The following is a 22019-nucleotide window of genomic DNA, read 5'->3' as shown; positions in this document are numbered from 1 at the left end:
TTTCAGGCTGAACAGCACAGAAATCACACCAGGAGCTGCAGCCTTGCCAGTGAGGGAGGGCTTCCAGCTCCAGTGGTCCTGGAGTCCAAACCTGTGTTTGGTTTGGGTTTAAGGCCCATTAAAGCTGTGCTGGAGAAGGCCCAGACACCGGGTCCAGTGAACAAAGGCTGCCTGGGAGAGCAGGTTTTCCTCTTCAGCCTTGATTCAAGGTTTCTGATTGACAGAGCAGCATCAGCTGTTCCTGGGAACAGGGCACAAGCTCAGTTTACTCAGACAAGTCCCTCCTGCTTCCCCTTGGCAGCTACCGTTTCACCAGGCATCATGGAAACTTTCCAAAACTGTCCTCTCTCCAGCAGAGCCCTGCACACTTGGGAGGTCACCTTCCCCTTTGCTTTTTCCAGCAGGTGGGAGGTGAGACCCAGCTGAAACCAAAGGGAGAACTTCCCCTGCCAGGAGCAGGCCAGGGCCCCTTGAATAAACTCCCAAAGCTCTTGGCTCAGCCATTCTTTTTGTGTCTCACCCCCCTTCTGTTCCACACTCCCCACTGTTGTGTTATCCTGCAGGATCTCAGGCAACCTCTAGAACCTTCTTGGAGATGTACCTTGCAGGGTCCTTTGTTCCTGTAGCCAGTGCTGCAGAGTTTGGTGTTGTCCTCTTTGATTCCAGAAAATCTTCCATTTCCTGCTGAAGTGATGACCCCTGGCTCCATCACCGGGAGGTACAAATTGGCCATTGCTCAGTCAGGAGGCCATGGATGATCCTGTTCTTCATGTCCTCCAGTACTAAACAGCCTCAGGATCCCTTGGGATGGGAGTGACCATCAGACCCCCACCCTTCACCTGAAACTAAAACAAAAGCCCCCTGCAGAAGGTGGCTCTGGTTTGTGTGAGGAGCTCTCTGTGCTGCTTCTGCACACTGCTGGAACAAGGGGCTCTTGCTACTGCAGAAAGGACAGGGGGATTTTTTTCTGCCCTAGTTCTGAATGAATTGTTTGCATGAGAGACAAATGCATGAATTTAAACACAGGACTGAGGAGGTTTCCTTCGTCCATGCAGGTGTGTGTCTGTAGCTCTGTCTGTAGCTCTGCTGTGTGTCAGGCACAGGCTGTGGTCAAGTGCAAGGTGACAGATTTAGTAAATTTGGGACTCCTCTGTTGCAGGATCTGTGGATTCCTTACTTCACCATCACCACTGACATCACTGCCTCAGCCATGAGGGTGCACAGGGATGGTGAGTGTGGCCATGGCCTCTCCAGGCCTTCAATCACCATGGGAGCTTCAGGGTCACCCCTTCTTCCTGGAATTTGTCTCACCTTTGAAATTTGTCTTTCCTTTTGTTTCTCCCTTCTGTGTTACTTGTGAGCACCAATCTGGTTGTACACAGGTGACAAGGGACAGGGCTGCTGGGAGGGAATTAAATAAGACGCTGCATTCACTGTTTGGGGAGAAAATGGCTCCATTGGCACCTTTCTGTATACTGAAAACTTCCTTAAAGTGAACTGTGCAGGTATTTTAGCCATAAATCATACTTAAAGCAACCAAAGCCTCTGACTATTCAAATTCCCCTAAATGGAGCTGTCTTCCCCCAGAACAGGCTCTGCCTGAAGCAGGGGCTGATTTAGGCTCTCATTTGTGGTCAGTCCTTTCTGTTTCTCACTGAGTAAAGAGGGGAGGAGGATCTGAGGTGCCTGGGATGTGTCCCTGCCTTTGCCTTTTGTCACTCAGTGACTCAGCCTGCAGGGGAGACTTCAAGGTGCCCCAGATATTCCTGGGGGGAGCTGCAGCCTTTGCTGCCACATCTGCTGTTTGTCCTGGGGCTGGCACAGGTCACACTGCTCATTCCTGCCATGCCAGGGGGGATATGGAGCTGCTGAAGGACTCTGGCTTTGATCAGGGCAGCTAAAACAAGCAGAAAAAGGATTAACCCTTCTCAGAGGTTTTCTATTCCCATTCCACAGCAGGTTAAGCCAGTTGAGGTCAGGAGATTCACTCCAGCCAGCTGCTTGTCCCCGTGGAAGTTTAATGGAAGGAGGGGAATCAGCTGGAGAATGGTTACGGTTGTCTCCACTGAATGGAGATAAATTAAGTTCCCAGCTGCTGCCATTTCCCATCTTCGTTTGGTCTGTGAGGTGTAACACACGTCAGCAGTTTCCTTGGGTGGAAGTTCCACTACAACTATTAATAATAACCCCCAAATGTGCCAGCAGTAACCTGGGCTAACAGCAGGAGTGCTGGGGTTGCAATTAGAAACAGAGCTGTTATCTTTTTTAAAAAGAAAACACCAAAAGAAAATCAATTCCCAGGGAATTTGCTGGGAAGAGTTGCTGTTGGAAGCATCAGGCAGTTAATTACTGAGTAGTGATTTAGTACTGCAAGGCTCACTTATCTTGGTATTTTAAAGATTCACTTCTCAGACAAGCCTCTTGGCCTGTGGAAATGCAGTGTCTTCCCAATTTGGTTGATGCAAATGTTAAGAGAAAAATCAGTGTGTAAGAGCCTTAAAGCAGAATGTTTTACAGGAAACACGGCCAATCAATTTCTACTTGACTAAACTTTGTTTCTAATAGCTTAAAGGATTATTACTGTTCCTTACAGCACCAACAGAAATGGCCCAAGAGAAGATAATGATCCCCAGCAGGCATTTGCAGTGTTTCACAAGACAAAACATTTGCTTGTTGCAGAGGAGGAAAAACAGAATTTCTGGGGGTTCTACAGCTTGAATTTTTCAGGTTCAGATCCTGCTAAAAGTCGGGGGTTTGTGGATCTCTGTAGAACACAGTGACTGCAGCTGCACTTATTCTGTCAATCCCCCTCTCCTCAGGAGAAACCTTTTCCTTCCCCCTCAGCCCCAGCTCCACAAAGCCCTGGTGCTCCCTGAGATCCCACAGGAGGCAGTAAATGTGAGGAATGGGCTTACAACTTTGGACTTTCTGGGGCTTTGCCTGATGTCTGCATAGTCTTTGTGTTATCCTGGCCAGTAGTATGATACAGAAAATAATAAACTGTTTTAATAACTTCCTCACAGTGTTCTGAGGAAAGCCTCTATCTCTTGATTATCTTAATGAGTGCAGCAGCCTCCCCCCTGCATGGCAGTAATTAATGCTGGCTGATTAATGCTTCTGCCCTCCCTGCAGGCTCCCTGTGGAGGTACGTCCGGGCCAGCATGTCCCTCTCGGGGTACATGCCACCCCTGTGTGACCCCAAGGATGGCCATCTCCTCATGGATGGGGGCTACATCAACAACCTGCCAGGTAGGAGCACAGCTCATGGGGGGAGAAATTCCCAGTCCTGCCCATCAAAGAGCCTGCGAGCCTTGGGGCTCTTGTGTTTTCCCTAAAACACAGAGAAATCTCACAGACACCTTTAACCTCATGCTGGTTACTGGAGTCCTTGCTCTCAGTTTTCTGGATATTCCCTTTATCTTGGCTTTATTTACACTTTTTTTAATGAAGTATTTCCTGATAGGCAAATTCTGAACATACAACTCCCTCAGTTCTATTCAGCTAAGTCTAATTTAGTGCTTGCTGAAGGGAGAGAGGAGGAATCAAACCACAGACATACAATCTACCTTGGAGTTTAATCAGTTAATCAGTAAATCACTTAATCAGTTAATTAAGAAATAATTCTGAGAGAGCAACAGCATTTGCTGCTCAGGCTGGTGTCACCTGGAGCATATGGCAGTGGGGGAATCATGGGGCCATGGAAGGAGGGATGTGGGCTGTGGGATGAGGTCTGAACCCCCCAGCAGGGTCCAGGGGTGTGAACTGGCCGTGTTTGGGATGTGTTTTGTGTCAGGTTTCACTGCAGTCATGAGGGTGGGTGGCTCAGGGGTGGCTGAGGCAGCAGAGCCCTGCAGGGTCACTGCAATTTGTGACTCAGGTAAAGAGGGAGGAACCTCAGGCAGAGACTCCCACCTGAGCAACCCGAGTCATTTACATCTTCCTGTCACACTCTGACTTTATTTTTCCATCAGGGCTGTATTTACCTAAAACCCAGAAACTTAAATAGCACAAAACAGATCCCCCAAATCAGCATCTCCATTCTCTGTGCTTGTAAGCAAGAACTGTGGACTGCAAACCAAAGCAGCTCTTGCATCTCCACAGCTGGAGAGGGTAAAGAGCAGGCACAGGCAACCCTGGGTGGGAAACAATAGACTGAACAAGCCCAGGAATATAAATCCAAGTCACAGAACAGATCTGATCTAAAGAAATGTCTAAATTAAGCCTCTAAATTGGCTCTTCAGGAGCTGTGGTTATCCTACGCAAAACTATTCTGGAAACTGCAACTATCTTGGACTCTGGGGGTGTGAAAGAAATAGAAATCCATTCTGTGAGGTTCATGTCCTTCTCTTCCCTCCCCTGGCACTTCCCTAAATCCTTACCCGTATCCAAAGACTGCAGCTCGTCCTTTTACTGACCTTGAAGTGGGAAGTGTTGCCTCATTTCTCTTCCCACTTTAAGATGTGAATCCTTCTCTTGGATCCCAGAGCTGTTCTCAGGCTGCCATCCAGCCTCCCCTTGCTGGCAGGTCCCTGTCCTGCTCCTCCCATTGTCACCTTCTCCCTGCAGCGTTGGCACTGCTCTCTCTAAGGCACTGCCACTTGTTCTCTCTGCAGGTCCCCCAGGTCTATTTTTGGAATTAATGTGGGTTTGATGTGCTCTATCCCGTTATACCCAACGTGGTGTCACTGCCCTGGCGCTGTGTGCCCTGTCCCCTGCTGCCTGACCTCAGGGAGGGTCAGGTCATCCCACTGATCTGGGGCAGAACATCCCCTGTCAGCAATGTTCCCCAGCAGTAAGGACTCACCCTGGGGTCACTCAGGGCTTGGTTGGTGCAGGATTTGGGATCCCTCCCTCCCCACAGAACCTCCCTGAGCGGGAATGGTCTGGGCAGAGCTGCTGTAGAGTTCATGTGGAGTCACAGAGTTGTTTAGGCTGAAGATCCCTCTAAGGCTGAGGCCAGCCATTCCCCAGCACTAACCCATGTCCCCAGGTGTCACCTGCACCTTTTGGATCCCTGCGGGGATGGGCACCCATGGTCACGTCTGTCCTCGCAGTGGGTGCGACCTCAGGTGCCACTCCTGAGCCATGCAGATCTGTATCTGCACCTGGGGCAGCAGGGAGGGCACAGGGGCTCTGACACCTCCTGTCCCCAGCTGACGTGGCCAGGTCCATGGGGGCCAAGGTGGTGATCGCCATCGACGTGGGCAGCCGCGACGAGACCGACCTGACCAACTACGGCGACTGCCTGAGCGGCTGGTGGCTGCTCTGGAAGAGGTGGAACCCCCTGGCTGAGAAAGTCAAGGTACTGGGGCTAGGCTGGAATGGTTTTCCAGAGCAGTGGGAGGAGTGGGAAGATTCCCTCCGTTACTCAGGTAGCAAGTCTGGGCCAGATTTGTTGTTTTGCTGGATTTCACAGAATCACTGGGTTGGAAGAGACCTTCAAGATCATTGAGTCCAACCCAGCCCCAACACCTCAACTCAACTCTGGCCCCAGTGCCACATCCAGGCTTTGTTAAACACACCCAGGGATGGGGACTCCACACCTCCCTGGGCAGCCATTCCACAACTTTATCACTTTTTCTGTAAAGAACTTTTTCCTGATATCCAGCCTGAATTTCCCTTGGTGCAGCCTGAGGCTGTGAGGTCTGGTTCTGTCAGTGCTGCTGGAGAAAGAGCCCAGCCCCAGCTGAGCACAGGCACCTTTCAGGAGCTCTGAGAGTGATGGGGACAGCCCTGAGTCTCCTTTTCTCCTGAAATTTGAATTCTTGTTCAAAGAACTGGCCAGTGCCTTGGCACCACAGGGAAGGCAGTGATGTGGGAAGAGGCTGGCAGAATTCTTAGAGCAAAGAAACCTTTTGTTGGAGCTGCATACATTCTTATGAAGTCAGAATTTATTAATTTTACCCATAAAAGCAGTAAATCTGTCCAGCTCATTTTCTATCCTGTATGTCTCTGAACTGCTGATTTAGGGAGACTTTAGCACTTGGCAGTAATTAAGTGCAGCTGATAAACATGGATTTACAGAGCATGATTTTATTATTTTCCTTTCGTTGCATGTGCTCAGGCCAACTCTCTTCCTTATTCTGCATTTCCTATATTACCTGGCTCTGCTGCTGTCCCCCAAGTGAATATTGATTTTAATTCTTTCCTCCCAATTGCATTCTCCAGTTGGAATTGGTCTCAGTAGTACCCAGTGAAATACTCCAACTGCCTGAATGGCAGTAGGCAACCATGGAAACATGGAATTCCTTCTGAACACCAAAAAACACTTCTTTTTTTTTTTTTTTCTTTTTTTTTTTAATGTATTTATTGGTTGTGGTGAAACACTGGCCAGACAGAGGGCTGGGAGTTTCCATCTGTGAAAATGGTCAAAACTCAGCTGGACATGGTCTTGGACAAGCTGCCCCAGCTGGCCCTGCCTGGGCAGGAGGGATGGACTGGATGATCCCAAGGAGTCCCTGTCCACCTCAGCCATTCAGCAAAATCTCTGCCCTGGCACTGGACAGATCAGAGGATCATGGAATTACAGACTAGCTAGGGTTGGAAGGGACTTTAAAGCTCATTCAGTTCCCCCCTAAGGCTCCAAGCCCTGTCCAGCCTGGCTTTGAACACTGGCAGGGATGGGACATCACTGATTTCTGCCTTGGAGGATCATTGTGCTCCTCACCTCAGCACAGATCTCTAAGTTCTATATATATTTCACTATATGCTGGAATGAAGTCTTGGTTCAAGCTTGTTGGAAGGCAGTTCCTTTCCTGTGCTGACCATGGATATTCCTCCCTGCCTGCCCACACTGGGACCCAGCTGGAGGTGCTGCTGTGCCAGGGCATCACCACATGCCAGCTGTCTTGGTTTGATGAGACAGGTGTCTGCTGAGGAAGGCAGGAGCCTCCCCTGAAATGGAAAATGCAAACCACCTCCCTCTGAATTATTATCATTTTGAAATTAAGGGGCTCTCAGGCAAAGATATGGGAATAGGAATGACAGTTCTGTACTAGGGAAATTAAAAATACAAATGTAATAGTGCAAACAAACAAAATCTACTGTCAGAGTCACAGCAGGCCCTGACCCCTGTGTGTCAGGGTGGTGGCACAGTCCCATCCCAGGGGGGCTCACGGTGGTGGCACAGTCCCATCCCAGGGGGGCTCAGGGTGGTGGCACAGTCCCATCCCGGGGGGCTCAAGGTGGTGGCACAGTCCCATCCCAGGGGGCTCAGGGTGGTGGCACAGTCCCATCCCAGGGGGGCTCAGGGTGGTGGCACAGTCCCATCCCAGGGGGGCTCAGGGTGGTGGCACAGTCCCATCCCAGGGGCGCTCAGGGTGATGGCACAGCCCCATCCCAGGGGGGCTCATCCCTCCTGCAGTGCCAGGTGTGGTTCTGCTGGAGCAGGGATCCTGCACAAGGGGGGAGTTTTCCTCTGCAGCTCCAGGGCTGCTGGAGATGGGCCTGCTCTCCCTCTGGGAATGCAGGGCAGCAGAAGGCTGCTCCTCTGGGAATGCAGTGGGCAAAGGCTGCTGGGCTGTTCCCAGGGCAGATTGGATCCAGGTAGGAATGCTTGGCTCCTCCCCTGGGCGGAGCATCTCCCCATGGGATGGTGGAATTTGATCAGCCCTGCAGGGACACTCCCTGGCCATGGACAGCAGAGATCTCCTGGAGGGAGGGTTGGCTGTGGGAGAGATAAAGAAAACTGCCCAAAGAACAGAGAGAACTGCCCCAGCTCTGACAGACGGCAATAGAATACACACCTCCATTTCCAACCTGAGACACCAGCTCACTTCTCCTCCGTGCTGAGCACACTGAACACATTCTGAAACCCACCTGGAGGAGCTGAATTTGTGAATTTATGCTGGGCAGGTGCTGAACATGGCCGAGATCCAGACACGTCTGGCCTACGTGTGCTGCGTGCGGCAGCTGGAGATGGTGAAGAACAGCGACTACTGCGAGTACATCCGGCCCCCCATCGACCGCTACGGCACCCTGGACTTTGGCAAGTTCGACGAGATCTGTGTGAGTGCCCCGAGCAACCCAGGGCCCAGCCCTGCTCCTCACAGCCCTGCCCCTCACTGCCGGGCCTGTCTCAGCCCTGCCCCTCACAGCACTGCCCCTCACAGCCCTGCCCCTCACAGCCCTGCCCCTCACTGCCGGGCCTGTCTCAGCCCTGCCCCTCACAGCCCTGCCCCTCACTGCCGGGCCTGTCTCAGCCCTGCCCTCACAGCCCTGCCCCTCACTGCCGGGCCTGTCTCAGCCCTGCTCCTCACAGCCCTGCCCCCTCAAAGCCCTGCCCCTCGCTGCCCTTCTCCTCACAGCCCTCCTCCTCACTGGCCCTCACTGCTCTGCCCCTCACTGCTCTGCTGCTGTTAATTAGTGCTGCAGCCGGTGCAGAGCGCAAGGATTGCGTTGGCAGAGTGAATAATTGACACTCAATAATGCTGTGGAATGATATCCCAGCTGGGAGATTGGATTAGCAGCAGGAATTGAGTTTGTAATCTTGATTCTGTCATGACCTGTGAAGGGATGGGTTACCTCGCTCTGTTGTGTGGCAGCACGGGCTCAGCTGCTCGTTGAGAGCTGCTCTGGGCAGTTTTGGGGTTTGGCATTGCTGTGGGCTGGGGTTTGTCCTCATTTTCTCCTCCTCCTGGAGTTTGTTGTAGCATGAAAGGTTTACGGAAATCTTGTCAGGGAGGCCTTAAATCCTGGAAATAGAGGGAAACGTGAAAATACCTGGTTCTGTGAACATTTGAACACTTCTGTGAATAAAGCATCATTCACAATTCCTCTGCACCCCTTAGAGGGTCAGGAAGTGGCACCAGTGTCAGGGTGTTGAAGTGGTGCTGGCACTGGGCTGTGTTCGTTTGTGTCAGAGCCCAGGAGGGACAGAGCTGGCTCCAGGTGTGCAGGGAATTGTCCTGCTAACATTATCCAGTGTTCACAGCAAAAATGTCCCTGCTCAGGCAGGACAGCAAAAGCCATTCTTGCTCAGTGTCTCCTGTCAAGAAAGTGATTTTGCTGCCTCCTTCCATTCTTTGTCTGCTTTAACTCTGCAGGCATCTTCCATGTCCAGATATTCCTTCAGAGCTTTGCTCCTCTGCCAGGCTGGAAAACCCCCACTCCTCCTTGCAGTCAATCTCCATTACACTTCAGTGAGAAGCTGTGATGCTCCTTGGCCTGCAGACTGATCTCTCTGGTTCTGGCTTAGCAAACACTGACCAACCCCAGAAGCACAGCTTAGACCTGCAGATTCCCATCTGAGAGACTCCTTAGGACACACAGCAGCTACTCTAAACCTCCAGCTGATTTCCCCACTGTCAATATTTTCTCTGGGATTTTTGGTGCCTCTTGGCTCCTGGGCAAACACTGCTGTCTGCTTGTGGATCTCGGACTTGGCTGATAAATAATTCTTTGTTCTTTGCCCGCTGGAGAGCCCTGGCTGATGTGAAAACCATGACAGACAGGTGTGGTAGTTCATCACAGGAGCAGATCGTGAGCTGTCACCTCCCTGCTCTGTTCTAAAGTGCTGCTGTTAAAGAGATGTAAAAGCACCAGGCAAATTTTGTCAGTGCAATAAAACCTGAGAAAAGGGCAGTTCCTCACAAGTGTCACTGTCTGTGAGCAGGTTCTTGGCACCAGACACTGCAGGAATGGAGGGGCAGCACCTCCTGGATCCTCATTCCCTGCAGCACAGCTCAGTAACTTCTGACCACAAGGGAGCTTTAAACTGTGCTGTCCAAAGGGAAGGACAGTCCAGACATTCCTTTATCCTTAGGGGCTGGGAAGTACTGGGGGGGGGGTTTATTTCAGCTGTGTGCCTGGATTTTACAGGAAATAGAAATGGGCATCAGCATTTTCCAAGGAGCTGAAATCTCTTCATATCAAACCCCTCGTGTTCAGCCCCAAGCAGGGGTGGCTGTTCCTGCAGCTCTTCTTCTGGCTGTTTTGGGTCAGCCTGACCTGCCAGTGGCAGAGCTGTCAGCTCCTTTTTCTCCCCTTAATCACCCCCACCCTGGGCTGGGATAGATGGTGAGAAGTGAATTCCAGTCCCAAGGAAGCCTCTGAACCCTCATCCAACAACTGGAGGAGAGACAACACCAGAGGTTTAGTGCTGCTGCCAGAACCAGGGCTGGAGATGCGACCCAGGGCTCCCAAAACCTGTTGCTCTGTCCTTCCCATTTGATTTTTCAATGTCATTTCTACTGTGTTCTGAGAAAGAGAGTAAAACTTGGAGCAATGGGTCTTTTCTTTCCAGTTGGTTCTGTGCTAATTGCAGTTATTAATTACTTTCTTTTCTCCTGATTTTTTTTTTCCAGGAAGTGGGATACCAGCATGGGAAAACTGTATTTAATGTGTGGTGCAGGAGTGGAGTCCTTGACAAGATGCTGAAGGACAGGCAAGAGACCTGCAAATCCAAAACTGATGTAAGTGCTCAGGGAAAGGCTCTGTGCTCCTGGAGCTGCTCAGGGCTGGGGCAGGGGACAGTGACTGCCCTGAGGTTGGTTCACAGCTCAGTGCTCTGGATTTCTTGGCAGGAAAGTTCCAGTTGGTTTTAAGAAACAGTTAGCATCTTTTTGAGGAATTTGGATAATATATGATAATATAAGGGCTTACTGAGCTTCCTCTCCTTTGAATCCCTCTGATTTGAAACCCAAGTGCTACAAAGGCTTCATGTTTTACCCAGTAATTCTTTTTTATCATCTTTTAGAGAGGGAAATGAGCAGTAATTTTTTAAGGGATGGCCAGAATGAATCATAGCTGTCATGAGCCTCACAGAGGGAAGTCAAGTGAGGTGAGAGATGACACTGAGGATTTGCAGCTCTCCAGGGGTGGGTGGCAGAGCACCTTGGCTCAGAGATAGGGAGGGGATGGATGGCAGGATGGACATTGGGCCAGGGATGAGGGGTGGATGATTCCACATCCAGGTGCCCTCAGTGTCAGCAGAGGCTGTGAGTCACTGAGGGGTGGAAATGGCTCTGCTGGCAGGAGATGAATGTCACCCTCAGTTCCAGGGGGACTTCCCAGCATCAGATGGATCTGCCCACGCTGCCTGGCAGGGCCAGAGTGGCTCTGGAAGGAGCACACAGGGACTGAGCCCTGGAGGAAACCACTGGAGATCCATGAGCCTGAGGAGCCCCCAGACTCCTCAGCCTGGGGGTCCTCCCTGGGAGCACACCTGGATGAGGAGGTGCTTCAGCGTGGCTGCACAAGATGGGTCCTCAGTCCACCTCTGGCACCTCCTGATCAGCCATGAGGGGCTGGGGTTCAGGTTTTGTGTTAAAGTCCCAAGGAGAAGTCAAGGCAGGGAGAAATGTGTGTCTCAGAGTTGGCTGTGTCCTACTTCAGCCTTGCTTTTATCACCAGCCAGTAAAAAGCCTCAAACATTTTCAGGGCTGTGACAGACACTTCTCTTAAAGAAGACTGCTTTTTAAACTGCCCTTTTTACAGGATTCAGTAATGGAGGGGAATATTTCACTTAAATCATGCTATCACAGCAGCATGATGGACATTTATCACACCTACTCTGGCTTCTGTGGCACTTCAGTGCCCTGGAGAGCAAATCTGTCACCTCCTCACTGCAGACACAGCCTGGCCCTGCACTCACTTGATAATGAGGCACCAAGTGCTGATTGTTGAGGTGCCACAGCATGGAAATAACAGGATTGGGAGAGTGACTCACCAACCCTGCCAGGTTATGGAGCAGGGGCCACGGGCTCTGTGCATCCCAAGGACCTGTGGGATCATCTGCTCATCCTTCTAAATCTCCAGAGCCCTCTGAAACCCAAGATTTTTGCATCTGATTTGTGTTGCAGGAGATTTATTTTTATGAAGTTACAATTGTTGCAGCTCCCACTGGGGTATTTTTCTTGCTTTTCTTAGTCCATTAGAGTCACTTAAGTCCTTTAGCTGTGTTATCTCCCAGGCAGAGCAGCTGATATTTTTAACGTGCCTTTCATTAGCAAAGGTTTTGATGCTTTATGTGTTTTAGTTCTTCATCTATTTCTGGAGTGTTCAACATCTGAGAGCTGAGTGCCATTTCTTACTGTCTCGTTTCCATGTTGTGAGCATTGCAATTTTATTTAAAAATCCAGATATTTAATCATTTAGATGCTTCTCCTTTGCTTTGATCATTTAGTCCTTGTTTATCTTGTCTCCAAAATGCAAATACTGAAGACACAAACAACAGGAACCTTACATAAACTTTACTTTGAGCAGCCCTTACTCCTCCCTAGTATGGAATGCTGCAGCACCATTAATTGGGGCTGCTTGGGGAAGTTCTGTCTACAGAGCTGTTATTCATAGTCAAAGCTAAATATAATCCAGTGGACTACAATAGTAACTGTCTTTCTCCTCTAATTTATTTCATAAAGATTGTGCCAAAGAGAAAACTTTCCTCCTTGGAAAAAAAAAAATACCAGAGAAGTCTGAGAGTAGGTTTCAGGTGGATGTGAGCCACTTCTTTGCTTTGTGTTATCTGATGGGAGGGTGATTTTGTCCTTAAAAGTAGTGAGAGGAAGCACTGAAACACTAAACTCGTTTGTAAAGCACCATATCAGTGTGGGAAGACACCTGGTTTCCCACAAGTGATTTTCCAGTCCTGGTGCTGAGGCTTTGGGTGCAGGTGCCCTCAGACAGGCTGACCTGGGGGACAGTTGGGGGACAGATGCTTCAAGGGTGCAGTCCCACTTCATTCCCATCCATCCTCACCACAGGAGCTGCAGATGATTTTCCTGGGGCACACTTGGGTGCTGGGCCCTGCAGGATTTTGTTCAGCTGTTCATTCAGAGCCCTGGGCTTTTATCCCATCCAAAGCCTGTCCCTGTTCCCAGGGACAGCCTGGCACTTCTGCCTGAGTGCTCTGTGCAGCCACCTCGTCCTCCTAGGTTCTGGGGTCCAGGGACAGCCTCAGACCTGGCTGTGTCCCTGTGGTGTCCCTCACTGAGCTGTGTGGCACAGGCTGGAGCTGTCAAGGAGCTTTTCTTCCCTGTCCTGGAAACGAGCTTCCTGCGGATGCTGCACTGGGAACGTTCAGATTGGGTGTTCAAAGTGAGCCTGGGCTGACTCATCCTTTCCAGCAGTTCCTTAACAGTCACAATGAGCTTCCCAACTTCTTTCTGTTTTAAGGTGTGTCTCCTGAGCTGCTGCTGATCCATTTCATACAGGTACCTTTTCATTCCTTCCAGGCTTTCTCTGCCCCCGTTGCTTGTCCTGGATCTGCTCTGTGTTGTGGCTGTTCTAAGTGACATCAAAATCAGCTACAGATGAAAGGTCAACTGAGAGCACTTTGCTGCAGCAGCAATGGGCTGCTGCTGTGACCCCACAGGGGCTGTGTGATTCACAGGCTTGGTGTTCTTGCCGGAGGAGCAGAGGATTGTTCACAAAACCCCCTATTAGGAAGCTGCCCTGGCTTGGGAGCACATGGGCAGGTCTGGGTGTTTGGGAGCACAACTGGCACAGCAATTCTTGGCCAGTTCCCTCTGCCTGCTCTCCCCCATCCTCTTCCTCTGGGTTGGCGTTGTTGCTGTGTCCATTTAACTCACTGGGTTTAAAAAACAGTGAGAGGTGTTCAGGTGTCCTCCTGGTTACCTTGTGCCCACCCCAGAGAGGGAGGGGGGGCTGCAGGAAGCCTGAAAGGGCTCTTAAATGCCAAAGTTGGGTTTTCTTGGAGGAGACACTGGAGCAAGAACTTCTCAAAATAGAGAACACTCAGCCCACTGCTTGGATGAGACAGAGTGAAAATAGCAAGGGTTTACTGGAGAGAGGAATTGCAGTGGGAGATGTCTCTGCAGGCTCTGGCTCGCTGCAGCACCTCCAGCAGTGGGGCTTTTAGGGTTCCTGGGAGTCCTGGTCACCCCAGTGCCCACCTGTCCCTGCAGCTTCTGTGGCATCACTCCAGCTGAGGGATGGGCCACTGTGTGCCCTACCTGTTCACCTTCTCCCAAAAGCAGAAGCTCCCTAGGGGCTGCACCTGGCCCAGCCAGTCCCTCTCACAAAGGGACCCTGATGGAGAAAAACACATGGAATGAGTTCTGTCCATGCCAGGGCCCAGTCCCTCCTGTGCTTGTCTCTGGGGTCTTTTTAATAAGGCTTCTTGTTGTGTGGGTGGAGTAAGAGCCATTAAAAGCATGTCCCACTGTTGGGAATCCCATCTCTGCCACCAGACCTGCCTCAGGAGAGCTGCTTGCAGGATTTCTCACTGATGAGTAATGAGGGGGCAGCTGTGGAGAATTTGTGCGTCTGGAGCTTTGTCTGTTCAATATAATTTTTATACAGTCTCAACTTGTTTGGATTTTCTGGGTACATTTCTGTGTACATTTGCTGACAAACCTTCAACTTCTCTGTGTTGCAGAACGTGACCTGTCCCACCACGTCCTTCACAGACCTGGCTGAGATTGTTTCCCGCATCGAGCCTGTCAAGGCTCCTCCGCTGGCCGACGGTGAGGGACAGCTCCTGCCTGCCTGCCTGCCCTCCCCGTGCTCAGTGAGGGGCCTGCTGGGCACTGCCAGCCACTCCCTGCTCCCCTCAGAGCCCTGGCCCTCTGTGTCCCCCTCCTGCCACCTTCTCTGGGACAGCAGGATCGGTCGGGGTGTCCTCAGCACCTGCTGCCAGCCTCTTCCTGGGCAGCTCCCGGGGGGAATAATCCCTGCTGGAGTCTCAGCTGAGGGGATAACACAAGTGGCAGCTCAGCTTCCATCCCCTTAGGCTGTCCTGTCCCCTTCTGCTGGCTCCATCCTCAGCCCTGTTGGGCAGGAGGAAGCTGAGTTAAAGCCCTGCCCCAAGGATGTTGAGCTGGGGGCAGCCTGAGTTAAAGGCCTGCCCCAGGGATGTTTTCCCATGTTGGATTGGGGGCAGCCTGAGTTAAAGGCCTGCCCCAAGGATGTTTTCCCATGTTGGATTGAGGGGAGGCTGAGTTAAAGCCCTGCCCCAAGGATGTTTTGTGATTAGGATCAGGAGTGACTCACTGGCTCCAGTGCTTTTTGTGTGCTCCTGGTGTGGGAGCAGCAGTGAATTGGTGAGGAGCTGGTAGCAGCTGCTGCATGGTGACACAGAGGTGCTCTGTGCCCCGTGCTGGCCCTGCCCTGCAGAGCAGCTCCCTGATTATGGATCTCCCAGATCCAAAAGGATCAGAGCCTTGCAGGCCTGAAACCCCTGAGTGTGTCACCAGGGCTGGAGCTCTTTCTAAACAGTCTCTTCCCCTCCTCCTGATTCTTGTTCCTGCAGAGGGAAAGCTAAAGTTAGCAGTGCTCCCATCTGTGACTGTTTGCAGAGATGTCCCTGTGGTAATTTGAAATGCTAATTACAATCATATGCCTTATGAAGAAAATATTAATCAAATGTGGTTGAAGCAGCCATTGTGAATAAGAGTGAAGAGTTCATGGTATGTGGTTATTTAAGGCTCAGGCACTGACACTTGCTGAGATTTCACCAGAGCACTGGGACAGATCCTCCTCCTTTCTGGAGCTCCTGATTATTCCCCCTTAGGCTCCTGCTTTCTGCTGGGCAGGGCTGTGGATGGTGTGTGGCAAATGGAGCTGGCACCTTCTGGGCTGAGGAGGGGCAGTGCAGGGGCTGCTGGGCATGGGTGGCATGGATGGGATGGGCAGGGGCCACGTGCTCCTCCTGGGTGCTGAAATCCCTTGGCTGTAGGGTCTGAGGAGGGGGTGGCAGCAGAGTTGTGCACGTGCTGGGCAGGATCCGTTGTGCCGTGTGGCTGAAGGGACCCTGGCCATGTCTGGGTGGCAGTGACAGCAGTGACATTCTTTGGTGTCCTCTGTGCATGAGACACTTGCTAAAGAGCTGTGGGGGAAGGTCTGTGGTGAGGTGAGCTCAGGGGGAGGGTGGCACCTCCCTGCAGTGGCCTCGTGGCTGTCAGGGGCTGGTGAGCTCTGGCATTGCTCTGCTCTGGGGGTGAGGAGGCTCTGAGGCTTGGGACCTGGGGAGGGGAGGGGGCAGGGAGCTGCTTGGTGGCCTGGCTGAGACCCTGCACTGTCACCTTTGTTCTCCCTGGAAATCCCTTCCTGAGGGAGGTCTTGGATCACAGAGGCTGAGAAAGGCTCTGCCTGTTCTGACAGCACACTGCAGGGCTCGGGCTGGCTGGGGAAATCCTGGCAGTAATTTTGTTCTAAAGCAAGCAAAGGGAAAGGCTCAAGTTCTGATGGGTGGGGAAGGGTCAGCACACAGGGTGAGAAGCCTGCATGGGGCAGGAGCTGTGTGGGCTTTGTGGGGAAAGGGCAGGGGAATTCTTTCTCTCTTGAGCACACTGAGAGCATTGACCAAAACCATTTAAAAGTTTTTTAAAAGGGAGCCTGTGCCTCAGGCAGGGCTTAGCAGAGGGACCTGAGTGCTGGGGCACAGGTGACTCATTTCACAGCAGTGTTGGTGGCCCTGTTCCCATTCTCCATCCCCACCTTCCCTCAGCCGGGATTATCCCTCTGCCCAGCTGTGGTTTGGACCCACAGAGCTGTGGCTGTGGCCAGGGGAGCTCAGGTGCCACTTTTGGGGGTGGCTCTGTCACATCCCTGCTCAGGCTCCCCCTGTGAGGGGTTGCTGAGCCCAGGAGATGCAGCACTTGTAGCAATGGTCATTTGCATAAAGGGATTTGTGGAGGAGAAATGTTCATGGTGGTGTCAAGTGCCTGGATTTGCCATTAAGCTGGAGCAGGAGACGTCCCAGCACCTCTCAAGGGACACAATTAGCAGGCACCAGCCACCTCTGCATCTTTGCTGCTTAAAAAAAACTTTTCTGGAGCAGCACTAATGCAGCTGAGGCTGTGCTGAGCTTCCAGGTGCTGACTGACCCCTCCAGGCACACCACAGCTGTCCCCAGCTGGGGGTTCCCTGCAGGAATTGGCCACAAAGCTGAAACACCCCAGCTGCAGGAGCATGAGGCAGATCTCTGGGTGGGAAATGCCCTTCCTGCAGGGAATGTGCTCACCCTGCTCAGGGCAGGCTTGGGGACCTTCCCAGGGTGGAATCTCCTCCAGGCTGAGCTCTTTGGATGCTGATGAGCTGAACAGAGCAGCGAGGCCTTGGTCCTGCTTGGTGCTTCTGGGAGGTTTTGTAGTGCCCAGAGCAGTCACTGTGAGCCTCAGCCATGATGGAAGGTGATGTTTTGGGACAGCAGGGCCACCTCCTGCTCTCCCTTTCCCCCTCCAGCACCCAGAGCTGTGCTGTGAGGGATGTGAGAAGGGTGGCTCTTGATTCTGTGTCTGTAGAAGGATCTGGTAAGTGCTGAGTAGTTCTGGGAAAATCAAGGAATTTAGTCTTGATGGCAGCTGGTTTTATTGGAGGTATAAACTCCAAACTCTTGTTTGTGGTGTCTCTTGCTGTTCAGACGAGTTTCCAGTTTCTCTGGTGTATTTTATCAAAGATTATCATGAGTGTTTTTAGTAAAAGCTAACAATCATTCTCTAATTCACAGTAAAAAAAAACAACAAAACTAAAAATAATAAAAGAAAATAAAAAATACCTAATGTCTTTCATTCCAATGTTCTAGCATTTGGTTGTAGTTATGTGCTAGGAGAAAAGGCTGTGGAACAGACTGTGCTGTTGTCTTCAGCATGGAGCAGATGCTATTGATGGCTCCCAGGAGAAATACTTAATCAAGGATCTGGTTTAAACAGGAGCCCCTCTCTTCACCAGTGGGCTGCATCCAGGTAGTGCCTCAGAGCACATTGGAATTAACTCAGGAAAGGGGGAGAAGAGCTGGTGTCACACAAATGTGATTTTAATGATGACCATAAAATGTCATTTTCATGCTTAAGCTGCATCCTGAAGCTCTGGGTGCCAGCAGAGGAAGGTGCTGCCTGACAGGGGCTCTGCCCCACTGCCCACGTGCCCTGGTGTCACCAGTGGCTGGGACAGGCTCTGCAGGGGCTGGGGGGGAGCTGGGACCATCAATGGCTTCCCCAGCCCAGCACATTCCTGGAGCTGCTCTGGGGAGCCAGCCCTGGTGCAGGTGCAGTCAAAAAAGGGTTTGAGTTGGGAGGAACCTTAAAGCTCATCCACTTCTACCCCCTGCCCTGGCAGGGACAACTCCCACTGTCCCAGGCTGCTCCCAGCCCTGTCCAGCCTGGCCTTGGGCACTGCCAGGGATCCAGGAGCAGCCCCAGCTGCTCTGGGCACCCTGTGCCAGGGCCTGCCCACCCTCCCAGGGAACAATTCCTTCCCAATAACCCATCTGTCTCCATCTTCCTTATGGCCATTTCTCCTTGTTCTGCTCCTCCAGGCCCTTGGGAGTTCCTGCTCCTGCTGCCTGTTTTGCAGATCCTCCAGGTGATCTCCAGATGCTGGGAGAGGTGTTGGCTCTGCCCTGATGAGTCCTCATTCCACAGGAACGGGCTGGGGCTGGGCCCTTCCTTGTACATCCTGCTGCTGCTGTGCACAGCTCTTGAGACTCCCTAAATTATGTTAATCTGCTGGGTTACTGGAGAAAGCAAGTGATTGTCCTCTGCAGAGAGGAAGGGAATGTAAATGTCACTGTCCCTGTGGAGCAGAGATTGTGAGACACTCAGTTATCAGCTCCACAGCAGGCAGAGCTCACCCTAAGCCTGGGATCCCTGTTCCAGAGCCTGTGACCACCGGGGGTTTGGCTTGGCAGCTCAGAGGCTTCTGAACGTGTCCCACGGGTCTGGTTGGGCTGAGGGGGGGAACACAGCAGCTGTGCTGTGAAGGACATTCCCCAGGGAGCATCCCCCCAAACCTGTGTCCCTCTGGGAGCTGGCACCCACCACAGTGACCTGAACAGTGGGACAGGGCTGCTGTGCTGTTGTTCCTTGGATTCTGGAGGGGTCCAGGACACCAGCTGACAGAGAGGACGTGGTTCATTTTTATGTGCTGGGGAGCTGAGATCTGTGTGTGAGCAGTCCCAGTTCACTGAGCTGCAGAGAGCTGGCACTGTCCTGCCTGTGCTCAGTGACAGTGGCACTCATTCCTTTCCCAGCTTCCTCTGCCTCTCTGCTTGCCAGTTAAACCCTGTGCTTTGTGTCTTCTCTCTTCAGATGAGTCAGACTACCAGACTGAGTATGAGGAAGAAGTTCTGGACAGCCAGAAGGATGATTACCTCGACTTCAGCAACCAGGCTGAGGAAGACTCTGACTCGGTATGAACCCCACTGGAACAGGCAGAGGCCTTCATTGTTGGGTCCTGGCTGAGTGGTGTCAGGTGGATGTGTTGGGAGAGATGCTGAGAGGAGCATCTGGCAGGGGCTGGCTGAGGAGGACTGTGCAGAATTGCTTTTTGTGACTACAGACACAAAATGGCACATGCTCACCCTCCTCAGGCTAGTCCCTGCCACGTGTGGCAAAACCTGGCCACAGTTAAATCCTGGTCCTGCAGCTCTCTGGGTTTGCTCATGAAGTGGCTCAGGGCTGGAGAGGCTGAGGGAGCTGCTTCCTCCAGCCTGGGGGAGAGGAGCTGAAGGGAGGATCTGCCAACGGGGTGGGTAGGGAGAAGGTGGTTATGGAGGAGATGCCCATCAAAAAGCCAGGAGGGACAGGCACTTTTGTGCTGAAGGAAACCCTCCCTGGGGCCAGTGGGAAGTGCTGCCCTGTACACACAGCTGACACCCACCCTGGGCTGTGTGGAGAGAGGTGGAAATTCCACCCTTGTAGATATTTGAAAAGCAAACCCATGAAGAACCAGCTCCAGCACTTGAGCCAGCCGTGCTTAGAGCAGATGACTGGATTTATCTTCCAGAGGTCCCTTCCAAGCACAGGGGTTTGATTCTGTAGGCCAGCAGGCCCACCCTAGGGTAACTGTGAGACCAGGTGTGCTGAGCAGCACAGCTCAGACAGGTCACATCCCTGCTGCTCTGACTGCAGCAGGGTTTGGAAGGTGCCTGTTGTGTTAGTCGTGACCAGTTCCTCAGTGGGAGCACAGCAGGGATGGGGAAGGGCCCATGGGAGGGTGTCAGATGGTGACAGTGTTTTCAGAGAGGAGCTGGAGTGATGGGGCTTCTGTTTGCTGGGCTTACCTGAGCTGGTGGAAGGGAGATGAAGAGGCCAGGTTTAACAGCTCAGAGAGGATGCTGAAGTTTCAGTTTGTGCTTCTTTTTCTCCTGCAGGATGAGGAGATGCAGCTGAGGAAGCGCAGGAATGTGCCCAGCGGGGAGGGCCAGAGCAGCACGGGAGAGCCGGGGTAGAGCTGGGAGAGGCCGAGCTGCCAGCTGGGAGCCACAGCCCAAACTGCTGACAGAGCAGCCCTATTTATTTATTTAATGCTTCACCAAACCAATCAAGGCCCAGATGAATGAAGCCAGAGTTCATCCTTCTCCAGCCAGGGCCGAGCACTCAGCACCACCTGCACCGAGTCCTTTGGAGCTCTGGGCAGGGGGGCTGCTGTGGGCCCTGCTCCTTCCTACAGGTGCCAGGAGCAGCATGTATTGATCACAGACTGGCAGAGGGGAAATGTGCAGTTCAAAGCTGCCTGGATTCTTGCTGCTGTGTTTTTTTAGGCACTGTTTTGCTGCCAATGCCCAAAGAAGCCAGGGACCTCCCCCTGCAAGGTGCTGGGAGGGCTCTGTGCAGCAGCACTGGAGAGAGGGAGGGGTTTGTGGGTTGCAGCCTTGCTTTCTTTTCACACGAATCAGGTAACTGTGTAATTAACTCCTCAGTGACTTCCAACCATGTACTGGTGAGCAATGCTCTGACAGGAGCAAATCTGAATGTATTTCACTTTGAATCTAAACCTAAGAAATCAGTGTGAAGAGTGGCCATAGAGCCTGGATCCTCGAGTCAGCAGCAGAATACTGACTGACAGATCATGGAGTTGACACTTGCTGGGCAACTCTGGAATCACCACTTGGCTGTACTTGCCCTGATGAAATAAAGTTATTTTGCTGGATGGAAATGTCTCTGTTTCTTTGCATCAGGTCCTACAAAGAGAAAAGTTGTCAACAACTAAGAGCCTGACTTGCCTCTGCTTATCTCAGACTTGCAAAGGAACACACACGGTTTCCAGCTGTTCAGCCCAGCAGGAGTCACTCCAGGTATTGTCAGGCACTGGGAAGAAATCTCCAGTGCTCTATCCCCAGGGCTGGAGCTGTCCTAGCAGTTGGATCCTGTCCAGACACCCCCTGGTGCTGGCTCGGCTCTTGTCACATCTGTCATTGCCAGTGGCTGCATAACCGAGCTGATTCTTGCTTTGTGGCAGCTCCAGCTCAGCCCCAGCTGTAGGTGCTGTTTCCTTGAAGAGATTTGTCATCAACCAGAGTACCAAGGACACCCCCAGAGCTGCCTCCTTCCCTCAGCTCTCCTGGCCCTCCAGTCACCACCAGAGCTGGACAGAACCCTAGGGCCAGGAACGTGTTTGGTGAGGACTGAGGTTGTAAAAGCTGTGATTGAATTGTGACCTCTTCTCTGCATTTAACCTTTCTTCTCCTCTACCTGCCCTGCATTGTGCTTTCCTCTGTCACAAAATCCCAGGTTGGTTTGGGTGGGAAGGGACCTTGAAGCCCATCCATTGCCACCCATGCCATAGTCAGGGACTCCTTCCACTGTTCCAGATTGCCCCAAGCCCTGTCCAGCCCGGCCTTGGGCACTGCCAGGGATGAGGCATGTCCATGAATGTGCAGCCTGTGCCCAGGGAGGCTGCTCCTCTTACACAAGATGTTACTTTGAAGTGTCAGAGCCCCAGGTCAGTGTTTTGTTCTCAGGTGAGACCACCCAGCCTGGCAGCATCTCCATGTGGGCCATGGCCCATCCAGAAGCAATGGAAGCAGTTGGAAGCCTTCCCTGCAAGGATCATGCAGACCTTTGGTGCAGATTTTAGTTGATGCACTTGTGCAGAATTTGTTGCAGTCACTGGAGGCTTTTCCCTGCTATTGCAAAGAATTCATTCTTACAAAGAAAACTTGAAAATGTCTTTAGAAGTGAAGGTAGAGCAGCTGGGGGCTTCTGTGGAGGTGCAGGCTGCCTGTGGAGCTGGAGAGATTGAATTTCTGTTGGGGCTGGTTACAGGAAGGTGGTGCTGGGTATGGGAAAGGCTCTGAGCTGGGACCAAGCCTGGAAGTGAGTAAAGGTCAGTGCAGG

The 22019-nt window shown here is 52.0% G+C and overlaps 1 protein-coding gene across 2 annotated transcripts in view; it reads left to right on the top strand.

The window, feature by feature from the left end:
- Positions 1-20832, top strand: part of PNPLA7 (patatin like phospholipase domain containing 7) — a 132212-nt gene extending 111380 nt beyond the window's left edge. For both annotated transcript variants that reach the window (XM_050980884.1, XM_018917841.3), the window contains exons 29-36: positions 1160-1229; positions 3133-3249; positions 5154-5302; positions 7855-8007; positions 10305-10412; positions 14339-14426; positions 18990-19090; positions 20054-20832. In XM_050980884.1, coding sequence (XP_050836841.1) covers positions 1160-1229; positions 3133-3249; positions 5154-5302; positions 7855-8007; positions 10305-10412; positions 14339-14426; positions 18990-19090; positions 20054-20131 — 864 coding nt within the window. In that variant the 3' untranslated portion in view covers positions 20132-20832. The remainder of the gene's footprint in view (positions 1-1159; positions 1230-3132; positions 3250-5153; positions 5303-7854; positions 8008-10304; positions 10413-14338; positions 14427-18989; positions 19091-20053) is intronic.
- Positions 20833-22019: the final 1187 nt, after the last annotated feature.

This window comes from Serinus canaria, chromosome 17 (genome assembly GCF_022539315.1).
Source record: "Serinus canaria isolate serCan28SL12 chromosome 17, serCan2020, whole genome shotgun sequence".
NCBI classification, from domain to species: Eukaryota; Metazoa; Chordata; class Aves; order Passeriformes; family Fringillidae; genus Serinus; species Serinus canaria.
This window is presented reverse-complemented; position numbering and strand designations above follow the sequence as displayed.